General features: G+C 56.9%; 2 protein-coding genes across 2 annotated transcripts in view; both read right to left on the bottom strand.

Annotated features, from left to right (window-relative positions):
- SREBF1 (sterol regulatory element binding transcription factor 1) overlaps positions 1-4004 on the bottom strand; it is a 23366-nt gene extending 19362 nt beyond the window's left edge. The window contains exon 1 of the mRNA XM_023735550.1: positions 3861-4004. Coding sequence (XP_023591318.1) covers positions 3861-3951 — 91 coding nt within the window. The 5' untranslated portion in view covers positions 3952-4004. The remainder of the gene's footprint in view (positions 1-3860) is intronic.
- Positions 4005-14463: 10459 nt separating this feature from the next.
- Positions 14464-20072, bottom strand: part of TOM1L2 (target of myb1 like 2 membrane trafficking protein) — a 169696-nt gene continuing 164087 nt past the window's right edge. Inside the window, exons 13-15 of the mRNA XM_004381009.2 lie at positions 17712-17771; positions 15937-15973; positions 14464-14624 (exon numbers count right to left, since the gene is read on the bottom strand). Of these exons, the coding sequence (XP_004381066.1) occupies positions 14464-14624; positions 15937-15973; positions 17712-17771 (258 nt within the window). The remainder of the gene's footprint in view (positions 14625-15936; positions 15974-17711; positions 17772-20072) is intronic.

The raw sequence follows: 20072 nt of genomic DNA, 5'->3' as shown, positions 1-20072 counted from the left end.
TACAGCCTTCAGTATGGATTACACCTCAACATAAAGAAAACAAAAATCCTCACAACTGGACCAATAAGCAACATCACGATAAAAGGAGAAAACACTGAAGTAGGCAAGGATTTCGTTTTACTTGGATCCACAATCAACGCCCATAGAAGAAGCAGTCAGGAAATCAAACGACACATTGCACTGGGCAAATATGCTGCAAAAGACCTCTTTAAAGTGTTAAAAAGCAGAGATGTCACTTTCAGGACTAAGGTGCACCTGACCCAAGCAAGCCATGGTGTTTTAAACTGCCTCATATGCGTAAGAACAAATGTCTTGGAAAAAGTACAGCCAGAATGCTCCTTAAAAGCAAGGATGACAAGACTTCGTCTCACATACTTTGGACATGTTATCAGGAGGGAACAGTCCCTGGAGAAGGACATCATGCTTGGTAAAGTAGATGGTCAAGGAAAAAGAGGAAGACTCTCAATGAGATGGATTGACACAGTGGCTGCAAAAATAGGCTCAAGCATAGCAACAATTATGAGGATGGCATAGGACCAGGCAGTGTTTTGTTCTGTTGTACACAGGGTCGCTATGAGTTGGAACCGACTCAACAGCACCTAATAACAACAACAGAGTGCCCCTCAGTCAAGCCCACCCCCATGGTAACGCAGTGGCTCTCCCTTCCTGGCCATTCTAAACTCTGTCTGTAGTTGCGTCTTCTGCACTTACAAGCTTTTAAAGATCCAATAACTTCATCCTCAGTGGGAGGTGATAACGGCTATGGGCTTGATTATAATCCTAAACACGTGTGGAAGGCTGTCCCTCACCTTCCCTCTCAAGCAGCCACAAGGGAGCCCAGTGCAGGAGGAGGCCCAGAGCCAGAGGAGACAGAGCAGGGCTGGACTTGAACCCAGGGCAGTGCCCTGACCAACAGAGACATGACTCTACCCCAAAACCTGGCCACATGACGGAGGGTTTGGCCGAAGCCCTTGGCTGGCTCCCCAGGGCTAGTCCCCAGTCTTATGACTCAGATGCTGCTCTGGGTGGGGAGGGGGAGGCTGCAGTGTGGCCTCTGATTCCTCTGGGACCCACTCACAGGCCCCAGTATAGCCCACGTGGAGCCACCTCCCTGGTTCTCTGCTGCATTCGTTGCCCCTCCTTCCCGCCCTGCCCAGTCTTAGGAACACAGCGGCTAAGAGCTGGAATCCAGGCTCTGCATGGCCTGGCTGTGTGACCACGGGCAGACCACTTCCCCTCTCTGTGCCTCAAAAGGCTCTTCTCTGTAAGATGAAGATTAATGTCTACCTACTTGGGGTTGCTGGGAGGATTAAAGAGATGGCAGCACAGGCCTAGCATATAGTAAATGCTCAGTAAATGCTACCTGCTCATGTTGTGATCCTCCACCCCAGCCGCCAGCAGGAATTTCTAAAACACACCCTGCTCAGAACCCCCGGGGACTCCCTGCTGCCTCCTGGGTCTCCATCCTGGCACCCCCACTACTCTCCAGCAAACTGGGGCCCATGGAGCTACGCCTCCCCTCCAAGTTGCAGTCACTTCGGACTTCTCCAAAGGCAGGCCCAGCTCCACCCAGCAGCCCCTTCCATCCTCATCCTACGGAGCTGTGCTGCCACTTAGGAGGGCAAACCACCCCAGAGGTCCATCTGCAGGGGCCCCTGCGCACAAGTCAGAACTGCAGTGGTGGCTGACAGGGAGCAGAGCAAGCCACACTATGGTGAACAAAATGACCCCATTCTAATTTATTTCTTATTTCTAAATTGTGGTAAAATATACATAACATAAAATTTACCATTTTAACCATTTTTAAGTGTACAATTCAGTGGCATTAGTTGTATTCACATTGTTGTGTAACCATCACCACTGTTTATTTCCAGAACATTTCCATTACCCCAAAGAGAAACTCTGTACCCCTCTCTAGTCTAATTTATAAAAAATACATCTTAGTGACTGCCTGGGGCTGGGAATGGGGAGTCATTGTGAACAGACAGGAGGGGTCACTAAAAGTGGTGATGGTCACACAGCTCAGAAATTGACTAAAAATTACTGAATTGTACACTTAAAATGGGTACATTTTATGGAATGTAAATTATATTTTATGGTAATTTTACGGTATATAAACTATACCTCAATAAACTTCTTTTTTAAAAAGGTAGGTGAAGAGTATGGAGCCATGCCAAAAAATACACACACACACACACAAAGGAAATAATCCCCTAAATAATTAATAGGGCTTATCTCTGGGTGGTGGGTTTAAGGAGAATTTTCTTTTCTTCTGTTTGCACACCCGCACTTTCTAATTTTTCTACAGTGAAAAGATTAATTGTGTAATTGGGGAAACAGCACACGCAGTTTGAATAAAACATAACTCCTCCTCTGCAGTGGACAAACCTCCACTCCCGCCCAGCAAGCAGGGGCTGCCCAGTGCTCAGGGGCCTTGGGGCCCTCTCATTGCTCAGACCAGCAAGGGCCTGAATGCTGCCCAGGCCTAGCATCTGGACGGGAGTAGATAACTTCTAGAGGTGAGCTGAGGAAGACCTGTGCCAGATCTCGTGTCCCTATGCACGTCTCTGACTCAGCTGTCCCAACTCCCCTGTTGGGGGTGGGGGGCTTGCACCCTCAGTTTTTGAGAGGGGTAAAGTGAGACAGGCCCAGAGGATAGGACGCCTAGGCAGGGTGGCACAGTAAGTGAGCTGTGTCCAGATTCAGGTCCCGACTCCAAAGCTCCTGCTCTTGCCCCTCGGCCATGTTGACTCTACCGCTGCTCTCATCGGCCCAGCACTAAAAACAGGGAATGGAGTCAGGCCCAGGGAGTTCACGGGTTCAGAGGTTCACCACTGGGCCTGGGGAGCTCAGGGGTTCACCACTCCAGAGCACAGTGAGGACAGCCCCTCCTGCCAAGGCTGGGACAGGCTGCCGAGCTCTCAGCCAGCCTTGGAAAAGTTCCTCCATCAGGTTCCCTCCTCTGAGGTCCTCTCCTCCCCAGGCCCCAGGGGAAGGCAGGCTGGTAAAGCTGGGCTGGTCACCAGCTAGGCTAATCCGCAAGGCTGCAGTAGGGCAGGAGTGGGCGGCTCAGACTGTGTTGCCCACCCCCAGGAGGTCACAAGCCCACAGACACGCTCATCCAAGCTGTGGGAGGATCTAGTCCCCCAGCTTGCTCCTGGGCCCTTGGCCTCCGTTTCCCCACTCGTCAAGTGCAACTCAGCCCGTGCTGCTAAAAGTCGCACACAGCAACCTTGCTGGGCAATGTGCCGGGGCTGCCCACACAGCGGAGGAAACAGCCCCTGACCGGTGTCCCTGCTGCCCCTGTTAGCGCCAGTTTCTCTGCTCCAAAACCCTTCCTCGGAGAGGCCGCCTCTGACGGCTTTACCCTCAACCCACCCCAAGGTGCAACTAAATGTCCGTTTGCGAATTTGTGTGAGTGTGCTCCCCAGAGGAGGGGATGACAGCCTGGCCCACTTGACCCGAGGGAGGAACGCGACAGGGCCGGGCGCGCGCCTGCGCACGAGCTCCCGCGCCGCGCTGAACTCTCGGCCGGAGGGAATGACCAAGAGTAACCCCGCGCTGACGTCATTGCCGGAGCAGGGGCGGGCCGGGTGACTCCGGGTCCCAGTTCCCACCGCGGCCCGGGGGGTCGGAGACTCGAGGGCCCAGGGCGCGGGGACCCAGGCGCCTGAGACATTAGGGTACCCGGGCGCGGCCCGGCGTGTGGACCCCGCGGCCCCGCGAAGCGGGATAGGCTCGGCGCGGCCCGGAGGCTCCAGGCGCGCAGCCCGGAGATGCCGGGGACCCGCGCTGCCAAGTGCCGAGCGGCCGGCGGGCCAGGACCGCGCCCCGGGCCCCGGGCCCGCGCGCCCACGCACCTTCGATGTCGGTCAGCAGCGCAGCGTCCAGCTCGCACGGGGCAGCCAGTGTCTGCTCCAAGGCCGCCTCGCTGAAAGGCGGCCCGTCCATGGCGCAGCGCCTCCTCCGGGCTGCCCACCGGCCCCCGCGCTCGCGCCCCGCTCTGGCCTCCGTGGCAGCCGGCGCCGGCGGAAAGTCCCTCGGACGCTGGGTTCCCCTGGCGGCGGCGGTCCGCCTGGCGGGCGCGGCGGGGCGGAGCGGGGCGCGGAGGCCACGCCCCTCCCGATCGACGGCCCTGCCTCACCTGGGCAGAGCCGGGATCCCAGCCCATGCCAGTGGGCCAGTCTGGACTGCCCCCTCCCCCACCCTCTCCACCCCGGCAGGGGCAACTTCTGTCACTTCATCCATCCTGACGCCACCACAGCCTCGGGCCAACTGTTTGGGAGCCCAGGCAGGTCACCGCCCCTCCCTGGGCCTCAGTTTCTCCAGCCCCAAGCAAGGGGGTCTGAGTGGAAGCCCCAGGACTCAAGGTCTGTGTTATTTAGTGCTGCTATAACAGAAATACACAAGTGGGTGGCTTTAACAAACAGAAATTTATTTTCTCACAGTTTTAGGAGGGCCTGGAAGTCCGAATTCAGAGCCCCGGCTCTAGGGGAAGGCTTTCTCTCTGTCTGCTCTGGGAGAAGGTCATTGTCTCTTCTCAACTTCTGCTCCTGGGCAATCTTCATGTGACTTGGCATGTGTCTTTACCATCTCAGCTCTGCTGGCTTGTTTAATCTTTTATCTCAAAAGAGATTGACTCAAGATAACACTCTACAGTTACAGCTCTGCCCAGACCTGCTGTGTGGACTTGAGCTAATTGCATCACCGCTCTGTGCCTCAGTTTTCTCATCTGCAGCAGGGGCCTAGTGATGCCTCTCAATAGGCTGGCTGTGAGGTTGCCTGTGAGATCAGCCTGACCTTCCTGCAGAAGAGCTTTCCTTGCCCCAGGAGAAGGCTGGCCTCTTCAGGAGGGGGTGGCTGAAAGGGAGCCTGAAGAGGTTGGAATTTCCCATCCTATCATGATCAGGGCCCCAGAGAGACAGTGGCCTGCCCGAGGCCACACAGCTACTCAGGAAACCCAGCAGGGCTGGGGCTTGGGGCTGTTTGACTCCAAACTTGGTGCAGCAGAGTCAACGGCATGAGGAAGAAGCTGAGCTTTAGCCCTGAGCCATGTTGCCCTGGGCCTTCACAGACTGGGGCCAGGTCAGCAGGCAGCCCTGCTGGGAAAAGGGCTGGAGTCCTAACCCTGGGCCCTGTGGCTTGGGGACAGAGCCAGGTAGGACAGGTGGGAGGGAAGGTGTCCCAGCGATGTGAATTAAAATAAACAGAACTGACATTCAGGAATCTAAAAGTGAGAAGGCAGTGAGTGAGCTCCCTGTCCCTGCAGGAATGCAATCAGAGACAGGCAACCTTGGTAGGAGGCAGCAAAGGAAATGGCTCATCAGGGGTCTGGAGCCCATGGCCCTCCTATCCCTGGGTCTTGGTGAGTCATGCTCTCCCAAAGATGGCCTAGTTTAGACTCCAGATATAGCCCGTTTGGTCACGCCCTCCAAGAGTAAAATCAGTGGCTCACTTTAGGAGCAGGGAGCCTGGGCTGAGAGAGGCTTGTCCTGGACATGCAGCTTTCTTTGTTCCCCTCCTGGAAGTGGCTGTCATAGAAAATTACCCAGAAGAGGGGTGGCTAGGAGCCATGGGGGGCTCTCCGAACCACATCTCCTGCATGAGTGGCCCTACTCAGGCATCTACACAGAACCTCGACCCTCTGGATGAGCTTCTGTTCAGTAACCAATGAAACCTCCTCCCTCCCCCGCAGCCCCTGAGGAGCTAGGCGCCCAGGAGGCCTCAGGGAATCTGGTGACTTCCCTGAAAATTCAAATAGCCTTTTCCAGGGAGAGGGGTGGGCCGAGGAGGGATGCTGGGTGAAGCCTAAAGACCACTTCCTTGAAGTCTGGCAGCCAGTGTGGTTTTTCGTCTGTTTGCTGAACGACTTAATTCCCCTTTCTGAGCCTCAGCTACTGATCTGTAAAGAGGGACTAGGCCTTTCTGCAGTCAGTCACTTTCAGAACAGACCTGCCTAACTATTCTTTAAATGGTTTTGCTACATATGGCACAATAAATACTCCATGACTGCAGGAGTTAGGGGAGAGGGAGAGAGGGTGAGGTAAGGTCAAGGGGAGCCCAGCAGCACAGACTGGAAATGCCAGTTGAGACTGAAGGCTGGCTAAAGCCCCCCCATGGGGCATAGTCCAAGATGGGGGTGGGGGGCTATAAATCTTTGCCACCAAAGAGAGGAAACTTTGCTCCATGGGCTGGAATTTCCATGGCAACCCTCAAGGACAGGGTGGGGAAAGCCTAGCTGGGGACCCTGTTCCTCAGGGGAATCTGCTGGTCTTGCCCACTCCTCCCCTTCAAAGATCCAAAGACCCTAAAAAAGACCCCTCCTGGCTGGGCAGGTCTGAGCACACACCGGAACTGGACCAGCCTGTGGTTGCCCCCTGTCCTGGAGTGCTGAGGAGAGGGTGAGGGCTGGGGAGCCCGCCAGCTGCATCCACACTGGCAGCAAGTCTTGAGCACTTACAGTGGGCCGATCCTGTGCCAAGTACTTTTCCTGTATTAACCCATTTATTCCTGCCCCCATTTCACGAATGAGGAAACTGAGGCATGGGGCCGTGAGGGAGTTGCCCATGGCAGCAATGTTGCCCCTGATTGTCAGGGCTGGGGGGTGGGGAGTAGGGAGGAGGCAGTGTTAGGAGTAGACCAGTTCTTCACCCGAGGAAGTTGGGGCGCCGGGCCAGAGAAGCCCCGCCCCGCGGGCCACCGGGCAGCCAATGGGCGCTTGACCCGCAGTGGGGTGACGTGGCGTCACAGCCTAACTCCTGAGAGTCCTGCCCGGGTCACATGCGCTGAGCCCACTCACCGGGGCTGGGGGTGCTGGTAGAGCCGGCCCTGGGGCCCTCTGGGCCTGCTACATCTGCCTGGCCGCCAGGCCAGACACCTGGCTGGGACTGCCGCCAGGTGCGCGTCCGGGGCACCCGGGCGGGGCTGGTCGGGGGCGGCCCCTGCCTCCGCCCCGGGGCCTCCTGCCGGGACTGTGCGGGCGCCTTCGGAGGGCTTGGCTCAGCCGGGGGCACCCAGCCCGACCTCAGCTTTGCCAACTGTGAGAGAGGGGTTCGAATCCCCCCTTCCTGCCCTGGGCGACTTAGAGACAGGGAGGTGTCTTCTGTGGGTTCTGAGTCGTTGGGGGCAGTGGCCAGCGCCAACAGGGCCTCCCTGGGCCCTCGGTGCCCTGAGCTCATTGGGGGCGGAGGGGCAGTTAGGTGCCTGGGGGGCTGCCATTAGGCCGGAGGCCACTGAGACCCCGGCCTGCCCCACCTCTGGAGCCCCTGCCGCCCTGCCTGCTCTCAGTTTAAACTTCATTTCTGCAGTAGCTAAGCAGGACCCTCCCCAGGTGACAGGGGAGGGGCCAGACAAGGGGAAGAAACATACCCAGGGGCGGCGACACCCCCGTTTCCCCTTCTGTACCAGGGACTGGATGGCTGTTGACCTGATGATTGTGTATGACTGTGTTCTCATTCCTGCGTGGCCTCCTTTGCTAGCTGGGCATGCGACCCCAGCTCTACACTTCCACACCTGCTCTGCCCTGCAGGCTCATGGATGTGGGCACCTCCAGGTCCTCCAGGTCAGCCACCTGACAGGCCCTTCACTCAAGTGAGGGGCAAGGCTCACAGAAATGGACCCCTGCCCCCTAAGGGCTGGCTGGCTATTTGGAGAGAGGCCAAGGGTAGATTGAGGGGGAGTCACAGACCTGAGTGGATGTTGGGGGCAGGGAGAGTGAGAGGGGACCCCAGGCATCACCTGACCCCCCACCAAGGCCAAATGTAGCCACAGATGGGTTCTGATTTTGAGTTAGTTGTCAAAACTTAGGTTTCACCTGAAGGCTGGGTTTCTGGCTTTTTTACTAAAAAATGGATCTCTGAGAGTGACAACTGGCTGCCCCTTTAGCCAGGACTGTGAGCTCCTTCCACAATCCCATCCCACCCTGGTACCACACCCAATCCACTTCACTCACTCTGTTAACTACCAGGCGCCTGTGGCATCAGCTGTGCTGCCTGTGAGCCCATTTCCCAGGTTGAAGGGTGAAGGCAGAGGTGGGCACGTACATGCTCAGCAACACATGGTGACACTGCAGCCAGGCTAGTGCTCTCAAGCGAGCATTCATGGTGGCAGGGAGGGGATGGTTCCAGACTGAACATTTTCTGGAAATGTTCCACTGACACCCTGGTGCTGAGAGCAGAGATTTTGCTTCCCGAGGTATGAGGGCCTTGGCTTGGAGGCCCTGGCCAGACCCGTCTAGAGGCCACCCAGCAAGCCCTGGTAGAGGCTCCTCCAAAATAAACTGCAGTTTCTGGGTGCTCTGCACCTCCCTCCCCTTGGGGCCGAAAGGAGACACTTTTCTTGGAAAAGAGGTGGGTTGGAAACAGCTCCCTTTTCAGGTGCTTCAGTGTGGGACACGCTGGCCCCACAGTGCTCTACACTGCCCCTTCCAGGTCTCTGGGGAGGGAAACTACAGCCAGAAAGCAGCCCCTCCCAGGGCTCCAGGAAAGAGCCACAGATGAGGGCAGGTGGAGGAGGATGCCCTGAAAGGCTCTGTCCAAGTCTATGCCCCCAGGCGTGTCACTCCCATCTCTGGCCCTGTCCATCCCCACTTCAGTGACCATCTATTATTTGTGCCTGCCCAGATTTCATCCCCCCTCTGTTAACAGCCTGGTTTTCCATGGTGGATTCTGGGACTTTCGCTGGAACTATTGGGAAAGAGTTGCCCTCTGTCAGACTGGAGCTGTTGGCAACCTTCAGTTAACCACATGAAGAGCCAACTCAGAGGAAGCAGACTAAAGATGGAGAGAGGCAGATTTCTGATGAAATCCCTAAGCACCTGTATCCAGCTGTGCCTGAAAGTGGAAATAACTGAATATCAGTTACATAAGTCAATGAATTCCTCTTTCTGGTTAAACTCATTTCTGTCACAACCAAGCCAAATCTAATGAGGGGTCTGGGCTGCAAATTACCCCCATCTTGGACAGTCATAACAAACCTTAGCATATTAAAAGCTCATTGAGGCCCTGCTGCTGCTTAACTTTAATCCAGCATTTCCCAAATGTGTCCCTCCACAGGAAACCCCCCTTCAGGAATAACTGTTAATGTATTGGGGAAATGCACCTTGCCAAGGGCTCACCAGGGATCTTAAGGTCCCTCCTGGAGGCTGGCCAGTCAGGCCAGAGTTGCATGGCCTTGCTCTCCCTCCTCTGTGGCTGGCCTGCCTGCTCCAGCTGTCAGCCTGGCTGCTGCCCCAGAGCCTCCCACCTTACAGGCCTCAGAATAGAGCTCCGATGCTTCCTGGCTGCAGAGTGTCCTGGCTTCTGAGAACCAGGCCCCGAGCTCCTTGAGGGTAGGACCCCAGCAGCTTGCCCATTCAGCACCAACCTGGCACATGGCAGGCTCTGTGGAACCTGGGCAGAAAGCATAAGTGTCTGGGTATGCTGGCAACCTCCTTTCCCAAGGAGCAGAACAGGCCCAGGGCTCTTCTTGTGCGCACAGCGCCACGGGGCGGGGCACAGGGTGGGCTCAGGATCCCTGCTGTCTAGTCACAGGGACCCCAGGACTCAGGCCTGGCTAAGCACACCACCCCCTCCCACCGCCCCTCCCCAGGGGCATCTTCCTTCCTCACCTGGCTGGAAGCAGGCAGGGCCTCCACAGAGCTCCCTGGAGACCAGGAAAACAGCTGGCCTCAGGGAGCTGAGAGCTGCTGCTTCTGGCCTGGGCTGGTGGTCCCAACACGCCCCCGCCCCAGTCATGGGCCCACTTGCCTCCTGCCAGCTGGCAGGGGGGCCCCATCCTGAGCCACCTTCCCAGCAGTGCCTCATGTTCAGGGTGGGCGGGACAGTGTCCTTTCTGCCCACTCTTCCGTGGCCCTGGCCTGGGGCCCAAGGTCTGGGTTTGAGCCCTCGCTCTGCTGCTAATCCCTGTGCAACCTTGGCAAGCTTACATCCTGCAGGCCTGTTTCTTCTCCTGAGCAGTGGCTCCGCATTGACTCCACATGCACCTGAGGGTCCCTCCTCAAGCCCCTGAGCCACTCTGAGAAGGCACAGGCACCAACAGCTCCCACAACCCACCCCTCAATTAACCCTCTATGCCTCTAGGGTCCGGAGAAGCCCCTCTTGAAGGCAAGACGAGGAGAGCAGCCTTTTTAAAGGGAGAGAGGGTTGCGGGGGGAGATGAGAGAAGAGGGGATCAGTGACTACTGAAGGTTACGGGTTTCTTTTTGGCATGATGAAAAATGTTCTAAAATTGTGGTGGCAGTTGCACAAATGCTGTGAATACACTAAAGGACACCGAATTGTGCACTTTAAATGGGTGAATTGTAGGTATGGCATACGAATTTTATCTCAGTAAAACTGTTACCAAAAAAGGGGAGAGGAAGCTACTTCTCAAACTCATAAGCTCTGCAGGATTCAGATGCCCAGATGTTTGGGGAGCCTAGCTGAGGAGGGCTGAAGGGGACTGAGGCCTATTTGCTTAAGTGCCTTGGGTGCTCCAGGCCCTGGGTGTGTGCCTCCCTCCACATGCTGGGCTGGGGATGAGCCACGGAAGAACCACTGCACCTAGCACCCGAGCTCTCGGGCAGTCTGAGCAGGTTTACAGTCATCACAACCAATGCCCCAAACCGGGCCATGCCAGGCTGGCCCTGCAAGGATGGTGGTGGGGTTTTCCTCCAGGCCAGACTCCCCTGGCAGGCAGGGGGCTCTCAGCCAGTCTGGGTGGTGGTGGGGTAGCTCCCCAGAAAGCCCTGCTTACAGAAAACAAGGAGTCAGGTCTGGCAGGTACAACAACCAGTCACAGCAACTCGACAGTGGTCACACAGGAAAGCTTATTTATTTGTCATGGAGTATTTTACATGCAAGAACCCAAACTAGAGAGATGACACTGAAGGGGTGCCAGTGGGTGGCTGGCCACTCTGGGCTGCTCTGAGCTTCACACACACTGACCGCCCCCAGAAACATGTGACAAGGACAGGGAAACCAGGCTCCAGGGGTGACTGGACAACGAGCTCCACACATTCCACTTTTTTACAGCCCCTACAATCCTGAGAACTCCCACAAGTGCAAACTTTAGGAAATGCATATCCACCCCCTTCTCCAGGAGCACCTGGAGACTGACATACCAGAGCAGCAGTTACTATTTGGGCCATGTCCCTGAGGCTGTGGCTGCAAGGGAAGCCTAGCTTGGACCCCAGTGGGCAGGAAGGGCTGGAGGTGGGTGTGAGGAGATGGGCACTGCAGGGCCTCACAGGAGCGGCTTCTAGGCAAAATACACTTATTGCAGTTGGTGACGACGGCTGGCTGTGACTCTGCATGGGTGAGTGGGGGGACTGGCCCTCCTAACATGAGCCCATGGGGGACATAGCCAGGCAGAGAGCACAGCCTCCTCCACAGCACTCCCACCAGACCTGCTGGGCATGGGCCTGCACCTAGGAAGACCATGGCCTACCCTGAACTGTCCTAGGCTAGGCCAACTGTGCAGAAGCATGTGGGCGTGGGGCAAGGGTGGGCGCAGGTGGGCTGTGGGGACCCAAAGTCTTCCAGAGCCCTTGCCACTAGCCTCCTGGCAGGACCTGGAGGCAACGCTGGTGGGGGACAGGTGCTCCTGTCCCGTCCCCTGCTTTGGACCTCTGGTGGGGAGGGGAAGGGCAGACAGTACTAGTCTCTCAGACAGCAGGGTCATTTACACTGAGGTGCTGACAGAAAGACACAAAGACAGATGAATGGTCACCTTTCCCTCTGGTCCAGGCCAGCAACAAGCCCTCTCAAGCTGGTACACGAGTCTGTCATTCCCCCAGACGGGCCCAGTCCACCTGCCTGGTGCCCAGGGTACCCAGGCAGGGACCAGCAGCTCTGTCAGACTTCACTCGCCTCACCGCTGCCCACTGGCCAAAAAGGCAGGCCGGAGGAGAGGGTTAGTTTTCACATCTCGGTACACACGAATACAGAACAGGTTAAACACATCCCCAAGAAAATATTTTGACAAAATAAATATTTTAACCTATAATCAGGTATAATTAGTGCTTATGGGGAAACCCACCAATAATTTAGTGTAATTAAGTAAATACTGTATCTATGATTTCTAACACCTGTAGAGACTGGGCTTGGGAGGGTCTGGATTTCCTGCAAGGAAGCTGCCCCTTTCGTACCTGCGGGCCTGCGGGCTCTGCTGCCAGACTTGGGGGTGGGCCCCATGCCCAGGGTGCTGCAGCCTCAAGGCACCCTACAGAGGTGCACAGATCCCCTCAAGGCACTGGGGCCTGTGCGTGCTTCCTTGGCAGGCCTAGAGTCCCCTCAGCCTACATGGGGCAGCTCCCTCTGGACGGGATGTTGGAGTAAGAGGCACCAGGAGCCATCACAGGGGTGGTGCTGGGCTGGGACCATGGGTGATACTTCTCTGTGTGGACCAATGGCTTCCTGCCATCCCACAGGATCCTGCCACCCCACTGCCTGTCAGGCTCTGGCCACAGTTACTAAGGACAACTGCTCCTGGGGTCTCCCTGGGAGGTGCTCCTCTTCTTCTTCCTCTCAGCCTCTGCAGGCTCCTGGCCATAAGGGGCTTCCCCTTCACCAGGCAGGGGGCTGGCTGTCCCTCAGAGGCCCCTGGTATGGCTGTGGGGTGTGGGGCCACAGCACTGACTGTAGAGGGCAGGGAAAGCCTGGCTCCCCACCCCATAGCTCCTTGTCCTCCACAGAAACCACCCCTCAGACTGCTCCAGGGCTGGGATACTAGCAGGTCTCTGGACACACTCGGACCACCTTCTCTGCAGTTGGCATCAAGCTAGCTGACTTCAGAGTCCCAGCAGCCAAGATGAGTCTCAGCGGCTCTGCCCTGGAGGACCGTGGAGCTGACCATGGGTGGAAGGGGAAGTGCAGTGGCTGCCAGAGAGGCCGGCCTGGAATCAGGCTGGCAGGACCTGAGGACGAAGAGCATCCTGGGCATTGCTGAGGAACTGGAGTGTGGCACCACCAGCTGGTCCTGCTAGATGGGCCCCCAGTCAGACCCGGGGTATCCCCTCTGGAGGAAGCTGGAGTGGTGCCAGGCTGGACATGGGTGCTGAGTTGCTCGGCTCCCCGCTCCTGTGGGCGCTCAACACAGCCTCAGCTCCAGTCCGAGTGCTCTTCCCAGATTCCATGCCGCTGCTCTTTCCCTCCTCAGGCTGCTGTGCTGGTGGTGACAGCCCAGCTTCTAGGCCATCCTGACCAGTGGGAGGGATGACAACTACCAAGTCGGGACACAGGGTGGCCCAGGCTGCCTGCTGGAGGGGACAGGGATGGACTAGCCATGCAGCCCCCCGCCCCCACCCCCACAAGCTCACAGCAGGTGGGAAGCAGCTGCAGCAGCACTGTCCTCATTCTGGGCCACAGCAGCACAGGGTAGGGGGAGCATCAGGCTGGACCAGGGCATGGCTGAGCCCCATGCCATTCACCCGCAGCTAGGAGATACACCAGAAGGACAGAAGGGGAGAGCAGGGTGTTGCCAGGCCTGCCAGCTGCCTCCCAAGTCAGCTTGGGGAGAAGGTGCAAATCTGCTGCTGGGGGAACCCAGGGTGGGAGGAGGTCACGCTGTCCCGGGTCTGTGGGGGAGACTGAGGCCCACAGGAGTGGGGCAGGACCTCAGTGCTGTTCTGGCCACTTGGCTGCCTGGGTTCTCCGAGCTGTCTTGGAGGCAGAGGTACACAGGCTGCCCCAGGCCCAGCCAGAGTCCCGAGGTGGTGCATTCACAAGCACCTGAAGCCCTTCCCAAGCAAATCCCTCCACAGAGAGCCTACAAGGGGCTGCTGTGGTACAGGATGTGCATGGGGCATTTGGGCTACAGTAGTGTTAGCTCTTCGAGCACTAACAAGTGTGCCACATGGCCACTGTCCATGGGCTGGCTAGGGCGGCCCTCACAGCCCTCTTGGACTCTCCCATGCCAGGGGCCTGCAGGAGCCAGCTCAGGCATAGGCCTGGGCGAGCAGCTCAGTGATGGAGATTGGGACAAGAAGGTGAGAGACCACACAGGACATCCCACATAGCCTTCTAAAGTGCTAGCATGCCAGGTGCTGTGGCTGACACATGTCAGGGAGCCCGAGGAGGGATGCTTGGCCTGGGCATGCCAGCGAGCCAGTGCAGCAGCACACAGCCCTTCTGGAAGAGGGGCACAGGCGGCAGGCCCGCCAAGGAGAACTGCTGGGCCCGGGGGAGGGGGCGACTGGGGCCTGCTCCACCCAGAGCTGGCCATGCTGCCTGCTCCCCCTGGGAGGGAGCATGAAGAAGGGGTGGCGGTGGGGGCAAGGGGCTCAGCTGCAGCGAGGCTGTCCCACCCCCAGAGAAATGAAGGTGGTTAAAGTCGGTCCTGATGAGTGGGAGGCCTGGGAGCAAGCACAGTGGAGTTTCCATGGAGACACAGGTGCGAGCCTGGGAGAAGGGGCCAGTGCCCATTGCCGGGGACACCAAGGACATCGATCACCGGGCCTCTGGGCAGGCAAACCACAACCACAGCTCACAGGGCAAAGAGGGCGTCCTCAGGCCGCTCAGGCTTCTTCCGGCCGGAGGGAGCTGAGGCTGGGGCCAGGGCTGGGGCCGGGGCCTCCACCGGGGGTGAGGGGAGATTAGGGACCATTTCAGCAGCTTTGGCTCTTTCTTCAAGGAATTTATCAAACTCTGCAAACAAAAACCAAGGCAAGGGCAGGACAGGTCAGGGGGCTTAGCCCCTCTCTAAGTCACCTTATTAAAGTCCTTGAGTTGAAGTAGCCCCACCCTTGCTTGTTCCCCACAAGCTCTGCTTAACCCAGTCTCTCCAGGAGTCTCCCCACATGAGCCCTACCCCTCTCCCAGATCCTGCCATCTCCACACACTGTCCTGGGCCCCCAGGGCACCCCCTACTCCTTGCTGCCAGGGAGGGAGGCAGGGTGGTGGCACCGCCAGCTGGAGCCCAAAGGCAGGGACTGTTTCTGGGCACTGACCTCAAGGAAGTCACACCCCACTCCAGGGCCTCCATTTCCTCCCCTGCCACCTCTAGGGCGAGGGGAAGTGGGCAGCAGGCAGCTGCGGTCTAGGGCGAAGGAGAGTCCCACTTCCTCTAAGAAGCCTCCCCCCGAGAATTGTACGGGAGGCTCCCAGCTCTCATAGCCTTGAAGGACCCAAGGGAAAGGCCAGTGGGTGCAGCCCCTATTCTTGCCCCACCCACTGATGTGTGGTTTTCCATTTTTCCACATCAGTCCTGAGGGCAGGGCAGGGCAGGGCAGGGAGAGCTGGAGGAGTGAGATCCTGACCCCACCCTCCCCTACCAAAGGGAGTAGCTGGGGAAGCCGGTGGGGAAAGAGAGTTGTGTCCACCTCTTACATCGTGCGTGAACACCAAAGGGCTCCTGTCCTCTCCCTCGGCCCTGAGGGGATCTGACCCATGGACAGCAGGATTAGACAGCAAGGGGGAGACAGTGGGGAAGGACGTGGGTGAGGAGAGGGATGGGGCAGCGGGCCGAAGACAGGCAGATGGTGGAATGGGGCTGAGATGGGAGACACCAGGTAAGGGGCCGTGACGGAGAAGGAATCCTTTGTTGCACCCGCAGAAGAAATGATGCTCTCAGGAGACGCCATGCCCAGGAAGCCCCTCCCCACCGGCTGCCATCCGGTGCTGTGCCTTCACCCCCAGCAGAGTCTTGATACACTGAGCTAACCATAAAACCCTGTGTCTCGCCTCTGGAGTAGACTGAGCACTCAAGGGGGGACAAGCTGGTGAAGAGCACAGGCCCTGGGGTCACACTGCCCTGGGGTGGTAGTCTGTGACCACAACTCCCTAGCCCTGTGACTTTTTAAAGCCACATGTTCTTTCTGATCTCACTTCGCGATAAGCAAGATGGGAGAAGTGACACCTTCCTCATTGGAATGAGGCCCAGATGGGGTCTAAGCCATGAAGTCCATGGCACAGGGCCTGGCACCAGGCCAGGGGTGGGCGCAGGGGATGGAGGTCATACCTTCACTAGTGACCCCTTCCTCTGGGTCATCACCTTTCTGTGAAAGAAGCAGAAACAGGCGCATTAGGCCCCATAGCTGCCCCACCCCCTCCACCTCAACTCCCACCCCCACCAGAGAGCCCACTGCCCACTTTTCCCCAGCTCCCAGAGTCTATGACAGCAAAGTAGTGCTCTTCTTACTGGAGAAACAGAAACTGTTTACAAAAAAAAAAAAAAAGTAGGCTCTGGGTCTTGATCTTCCAGGACTGGGAAGAAAAGTCCAGAAAAGGTGCTGCTAGTTCTTGGGCCTGGGCCAAGGACCGCGACAGGTGCCTTCTCAGTCTGTTGAAGCTCTGTGAGATGCAGGAAAGGGCAGGGGGTGGCCCCAGAAAGGCCAGGCTGAGGCGCACCTGGGCCACATGCCCCTCCACTGAGCGTCCACTCCCTTCCAGCCTCAGGGTCTGAGAAGTCACCATTCTACACTGCACTGGGAAGGGCCACAGTGGAGACCCCGTCAACCGCTGCAGCTCCTAAAGGAGCCAGGGGGTGCTGTGTGCTCTTAAAATGGAGCATGTCGGACCTGATTGTCTGTGGGGCTCCTAGTGGTAGCCTGAGCGCATGGGGCTGCCTGGGAACCTCCTGGGGGGACACGGGTCAGTAGACAAAGCTGGGGAGAAGACCTAGTTCCTTCCTGCCTCTGCCATGACCTTGCTGGGCAGGCCTCTTCCCTTTTCTGGGTCTTGATGGCCTGGTAGGTGAGGGGCTTGGTCCTTCTGCTTTGCCTCTGTGACAGGAGCTATTTCTTCTCAGGGCATCCTTTTGGGGAAGATATAATGGGGCATTTTCCTCCTCCCCTGGCATCTGGGGTGGCTGCCTCATCTCAAAATAGGAAAGCCTGGACTTTCGGGAGGAGTCCCAGAGCAGGGAGAGGCCCTGGCCAGAGGCCTGCTGTCCTCAGGGAGGGACAAGTGGGAGGGGCCAGGCCACCAGCTCAGAGAGAGCCAGGCTGAACTTGTGGTTAAGATCCCAAGAGGCTGCTCTGTTTCCTCTGAAATGGAGGCAGCTGGGAGCAGGAGATAAGTAGACTCCAGGTCTGAAGAGAATCCAGCCAACCTTGGACAAGCCAGCTTCTCTCCCAGAGCACACTTCTATAGCAGCCAAGGGGCCAGGGAGCCGCCCAGGGAGGCCAAGAGTGAAAGCGCTTTGCAGGAATAAGGGGAGGCACTAGATACATCAAGCTTCAGCTCTCTGCCACTTACAGGTGTGTGATACCGTTACCCCCCATCCCCCTCTTAGGGAAGGCAGGTCCGCTTTGGGACAGGGGTTTTATAAGTCAAATTTGCCAGAAGATTGGGGGAGGGGGTGACAGTGACTCAAAAACAAAACCAGACACCTGACTAAGCTGTGTGCATATCTTACAATAAAAAATAAAATGAAACGTAAAAAGAAAAACCCAAACACACGCCTGAAACTGAAAAGGAGCTGGGGAAAGGTGGCATGTGTTTTCGAGCCTGCTCAAGCAGGCTCCAACTCCCGTTCTGCTCTTGCTAGCTGCATGCCCCACCGAGCTACGAGGCCTGAAGGAGGCACTGCCCAGGGCGGGTGCTCCATCACGGTGGCCTCCTCAAGACTCGGCATCAGTGGGTGCCTGCTGAACCAGGGTAGGCACTGTAGAAGATGGTGAGGCTGTGTGAGCCCATTGCCTGTGAGGCACAGCCCTGACCCCAGAGGCCTGTCCTCAGAGGAGCCTCTGGCCCTCAACACCCGCACACAGAGTACAAACATGGGAGTCTCACCAGGTCAGTTCTGAGCCACACCTCAATGTCGTCCATGACAGAGGGCTGCACAACGGGGATCTATGGTGCGGTCAGCAGCCAGGCAGGCAGCCACACAGCCACGGCAAAAGACAGCACACCGGAACAAAAAAAAATCGTCAAAAGCCACCCCAAACTAAACAAAAAAACACAATCAGCACTACATGCACAGGGCAATGCAGGCAACGCGTTGAAATGGCGGTGGAGCACAAGCGGGTGCAAACGATAAGCAGCAGCTGGCTAGCAAGTGCTGGGTGGGAAGGGAGGGTGTCTGTACGCGTTCTTGAAATGGGTAACTTTTTGACTACATGTGTCAACCCTCATGTCATGGCGTCTCAGATGCAGAACCAACTTATGGCGATCTCGTGTGGTGTAAACAGTTAATCACTTGATTACTAATGGAAAGGCTGGCAGTTCAAACCCACCCAAAGCACCTCAGAAGAAAGGCCTAGCGATCTGTTTCCAAATGGTCACAGCCTTGAAACCCTATGGAGCAAAGTTCTACTCTGGGGTTGCTACAAGAGCTGCAAAAGTACCCTCTAATCCCAGAAGTGCAGTGGTCGGAGTGTTTGCCGCCCGACGTGTGGCCCAGCCTGGAGGGGCCGACAGGGCTCGATGCCCAGAGAGGCGATGACCAGGGAGGCTCAGGGGTGCAGTGCTCTGGAAGGCGAGGCCAGCAACACTGTGAGCCCACCCAAGAGGAGGTCTGGGGCTTTGTTTGCCCAGCTGAAACTATTTCAAAATGTGTCCTGGTGCCTTTCTGGGTGGGAAGCAAGGAGCATGGGGAGGAGGTGTGCACTGCTGCCTGGGTGCAGCCTAGGTGACAGAAGGCTGCCATGCTTTGCCACCACCAGAAACAGCACAGAGAGCTCTGATGACAAAGGGGGGCTGTGGGCTTTAGGCTGAGACTTCATTGTCTCTTCAGGGGAAAATCATGAAGCAGTCCTGAATACAACAGCTTCCTTTAGTCTCATCCTTTCTTCCTGCTCTCAATGGCCATCTGTGCTTTAGAGATCAAAGAAAAGAGATTCACTGGAGAAAGCGGGGAGCAGGCCAGGGGTAGGCGCTGGCCCCAGAGCAAACGGAGAGGCCACTCACCAGTTCTGAACAGTCTCCCCCACCCCAGGGCCTCCAGGGTAGGATTCAGAACAATGCATCTGGCTAAGAATGTTTAAGCTGCTGTCAGATATACATAGCCCCCTGAGAAGCGTCGCTAATGAGATGTTGGCTCCCAGCCTGGAGAAATGAGCTGCCTGCCCTCCACTGAGGTGACCTGCTCCTCACCTCGCCTGGGTCTGGTGGTGCCTTCCTGGGACTCACTTGTAAGTCCACTGTTTCTAGAAAAAATGCCAGCACTGCATCTGGCCTCATCCAGTGTCATATCTAGGCTAAGAATAAGGTCAAAATAGCCAGAGGGCTGCCTTAGTGTTTACCAAATCTAAAATCAACATGCCCTCAACAAAGAACAAGAGCAGAGAATCTGTACCAACAGCCCTGCCGGGACACCCCTTGCCACTTCTCCTCTCCTGCTGCTGGTGGATGAGGGGACGTCTAAGCCAAGCGGGGTCACACTGTGCAGGGGTGGTCCATGGCCCTGTCCAGAGCTCCTGGCACATGCACGCAGCTCATCAACAGCCTGGCTCTGATGAACTGGGTAGCTCACTGCACTTGCTGCCCTGGCTGGAGGTGCAGCACAGAAGGTCCATGCGTGCCTGCTGTGAAGCCTCGATCCAACCACAGGCAGACCAGGAGATTCTGTCTACTGTGCTACTTTATTTTTTTGACTGATGTGGGCATAAGAAAGTTAAATTAAAAAAATACCGAAGAGTTCATATTCCCCTAAAATGAACCCTGTGGGGGTGACACAAATGCCCAGTGGGATGTGCTAACAGCACCTAACACAGGTGCATCCCCCAGCCAGCAGCAGGGCACATGGGTGGTGGTCTGCCAATGCTATGCCTGCTGGCAGACCTCTGCCTTGACATCCCCTAGTGGCAGGTGCTGATTTTCACTATCGTGGTACTCACACTGCAGAGTGCGAGGCTGCAGGGAAGGGTGATGCCAGAGCTTGGAAAGTCAGCCCACATTTCCAGTGCAGCCGTGAGTGCAAAATGGGCCTTTCCATGCCTACCTTGCTTTATCCCACGAGGAGAAACTGATACCTGAGGTGTGGAACTTTTCAGTGTGCTGCAAAAGCTTGAAAAAAGTCATGAAGGGGTCATGAGCCTTAAGCTTTCATATTTTTCTTAGAATTTTTTTTGTTACTGTTCAAAAACACATCCTTCGAGACCTGGGACCATGCTCCAGTTTTCCTCTTTGAGGATTAATCTTGAGCCAGATGCT

The sequence above is a fragment of the Trichechus manatus genome, unplaced genomic scaffold (assembly GCF_000243295.1).
Source record: "Trichechus manatus latirostris isolate Lorelei unplaced genomic scaffold, TriManLat1.0 scaffold00080, whole genome shotgun sequence".
Classification (NCBI taxonomy): Eukaryota; Metazoa; Chordata; class Mammalia; order Sirenia; family Trichechidae; genus Trichechus; species Trichechus manatus.
This window is presented reverse-complemented; position numbering and strand designations above follow the sequence as displayed.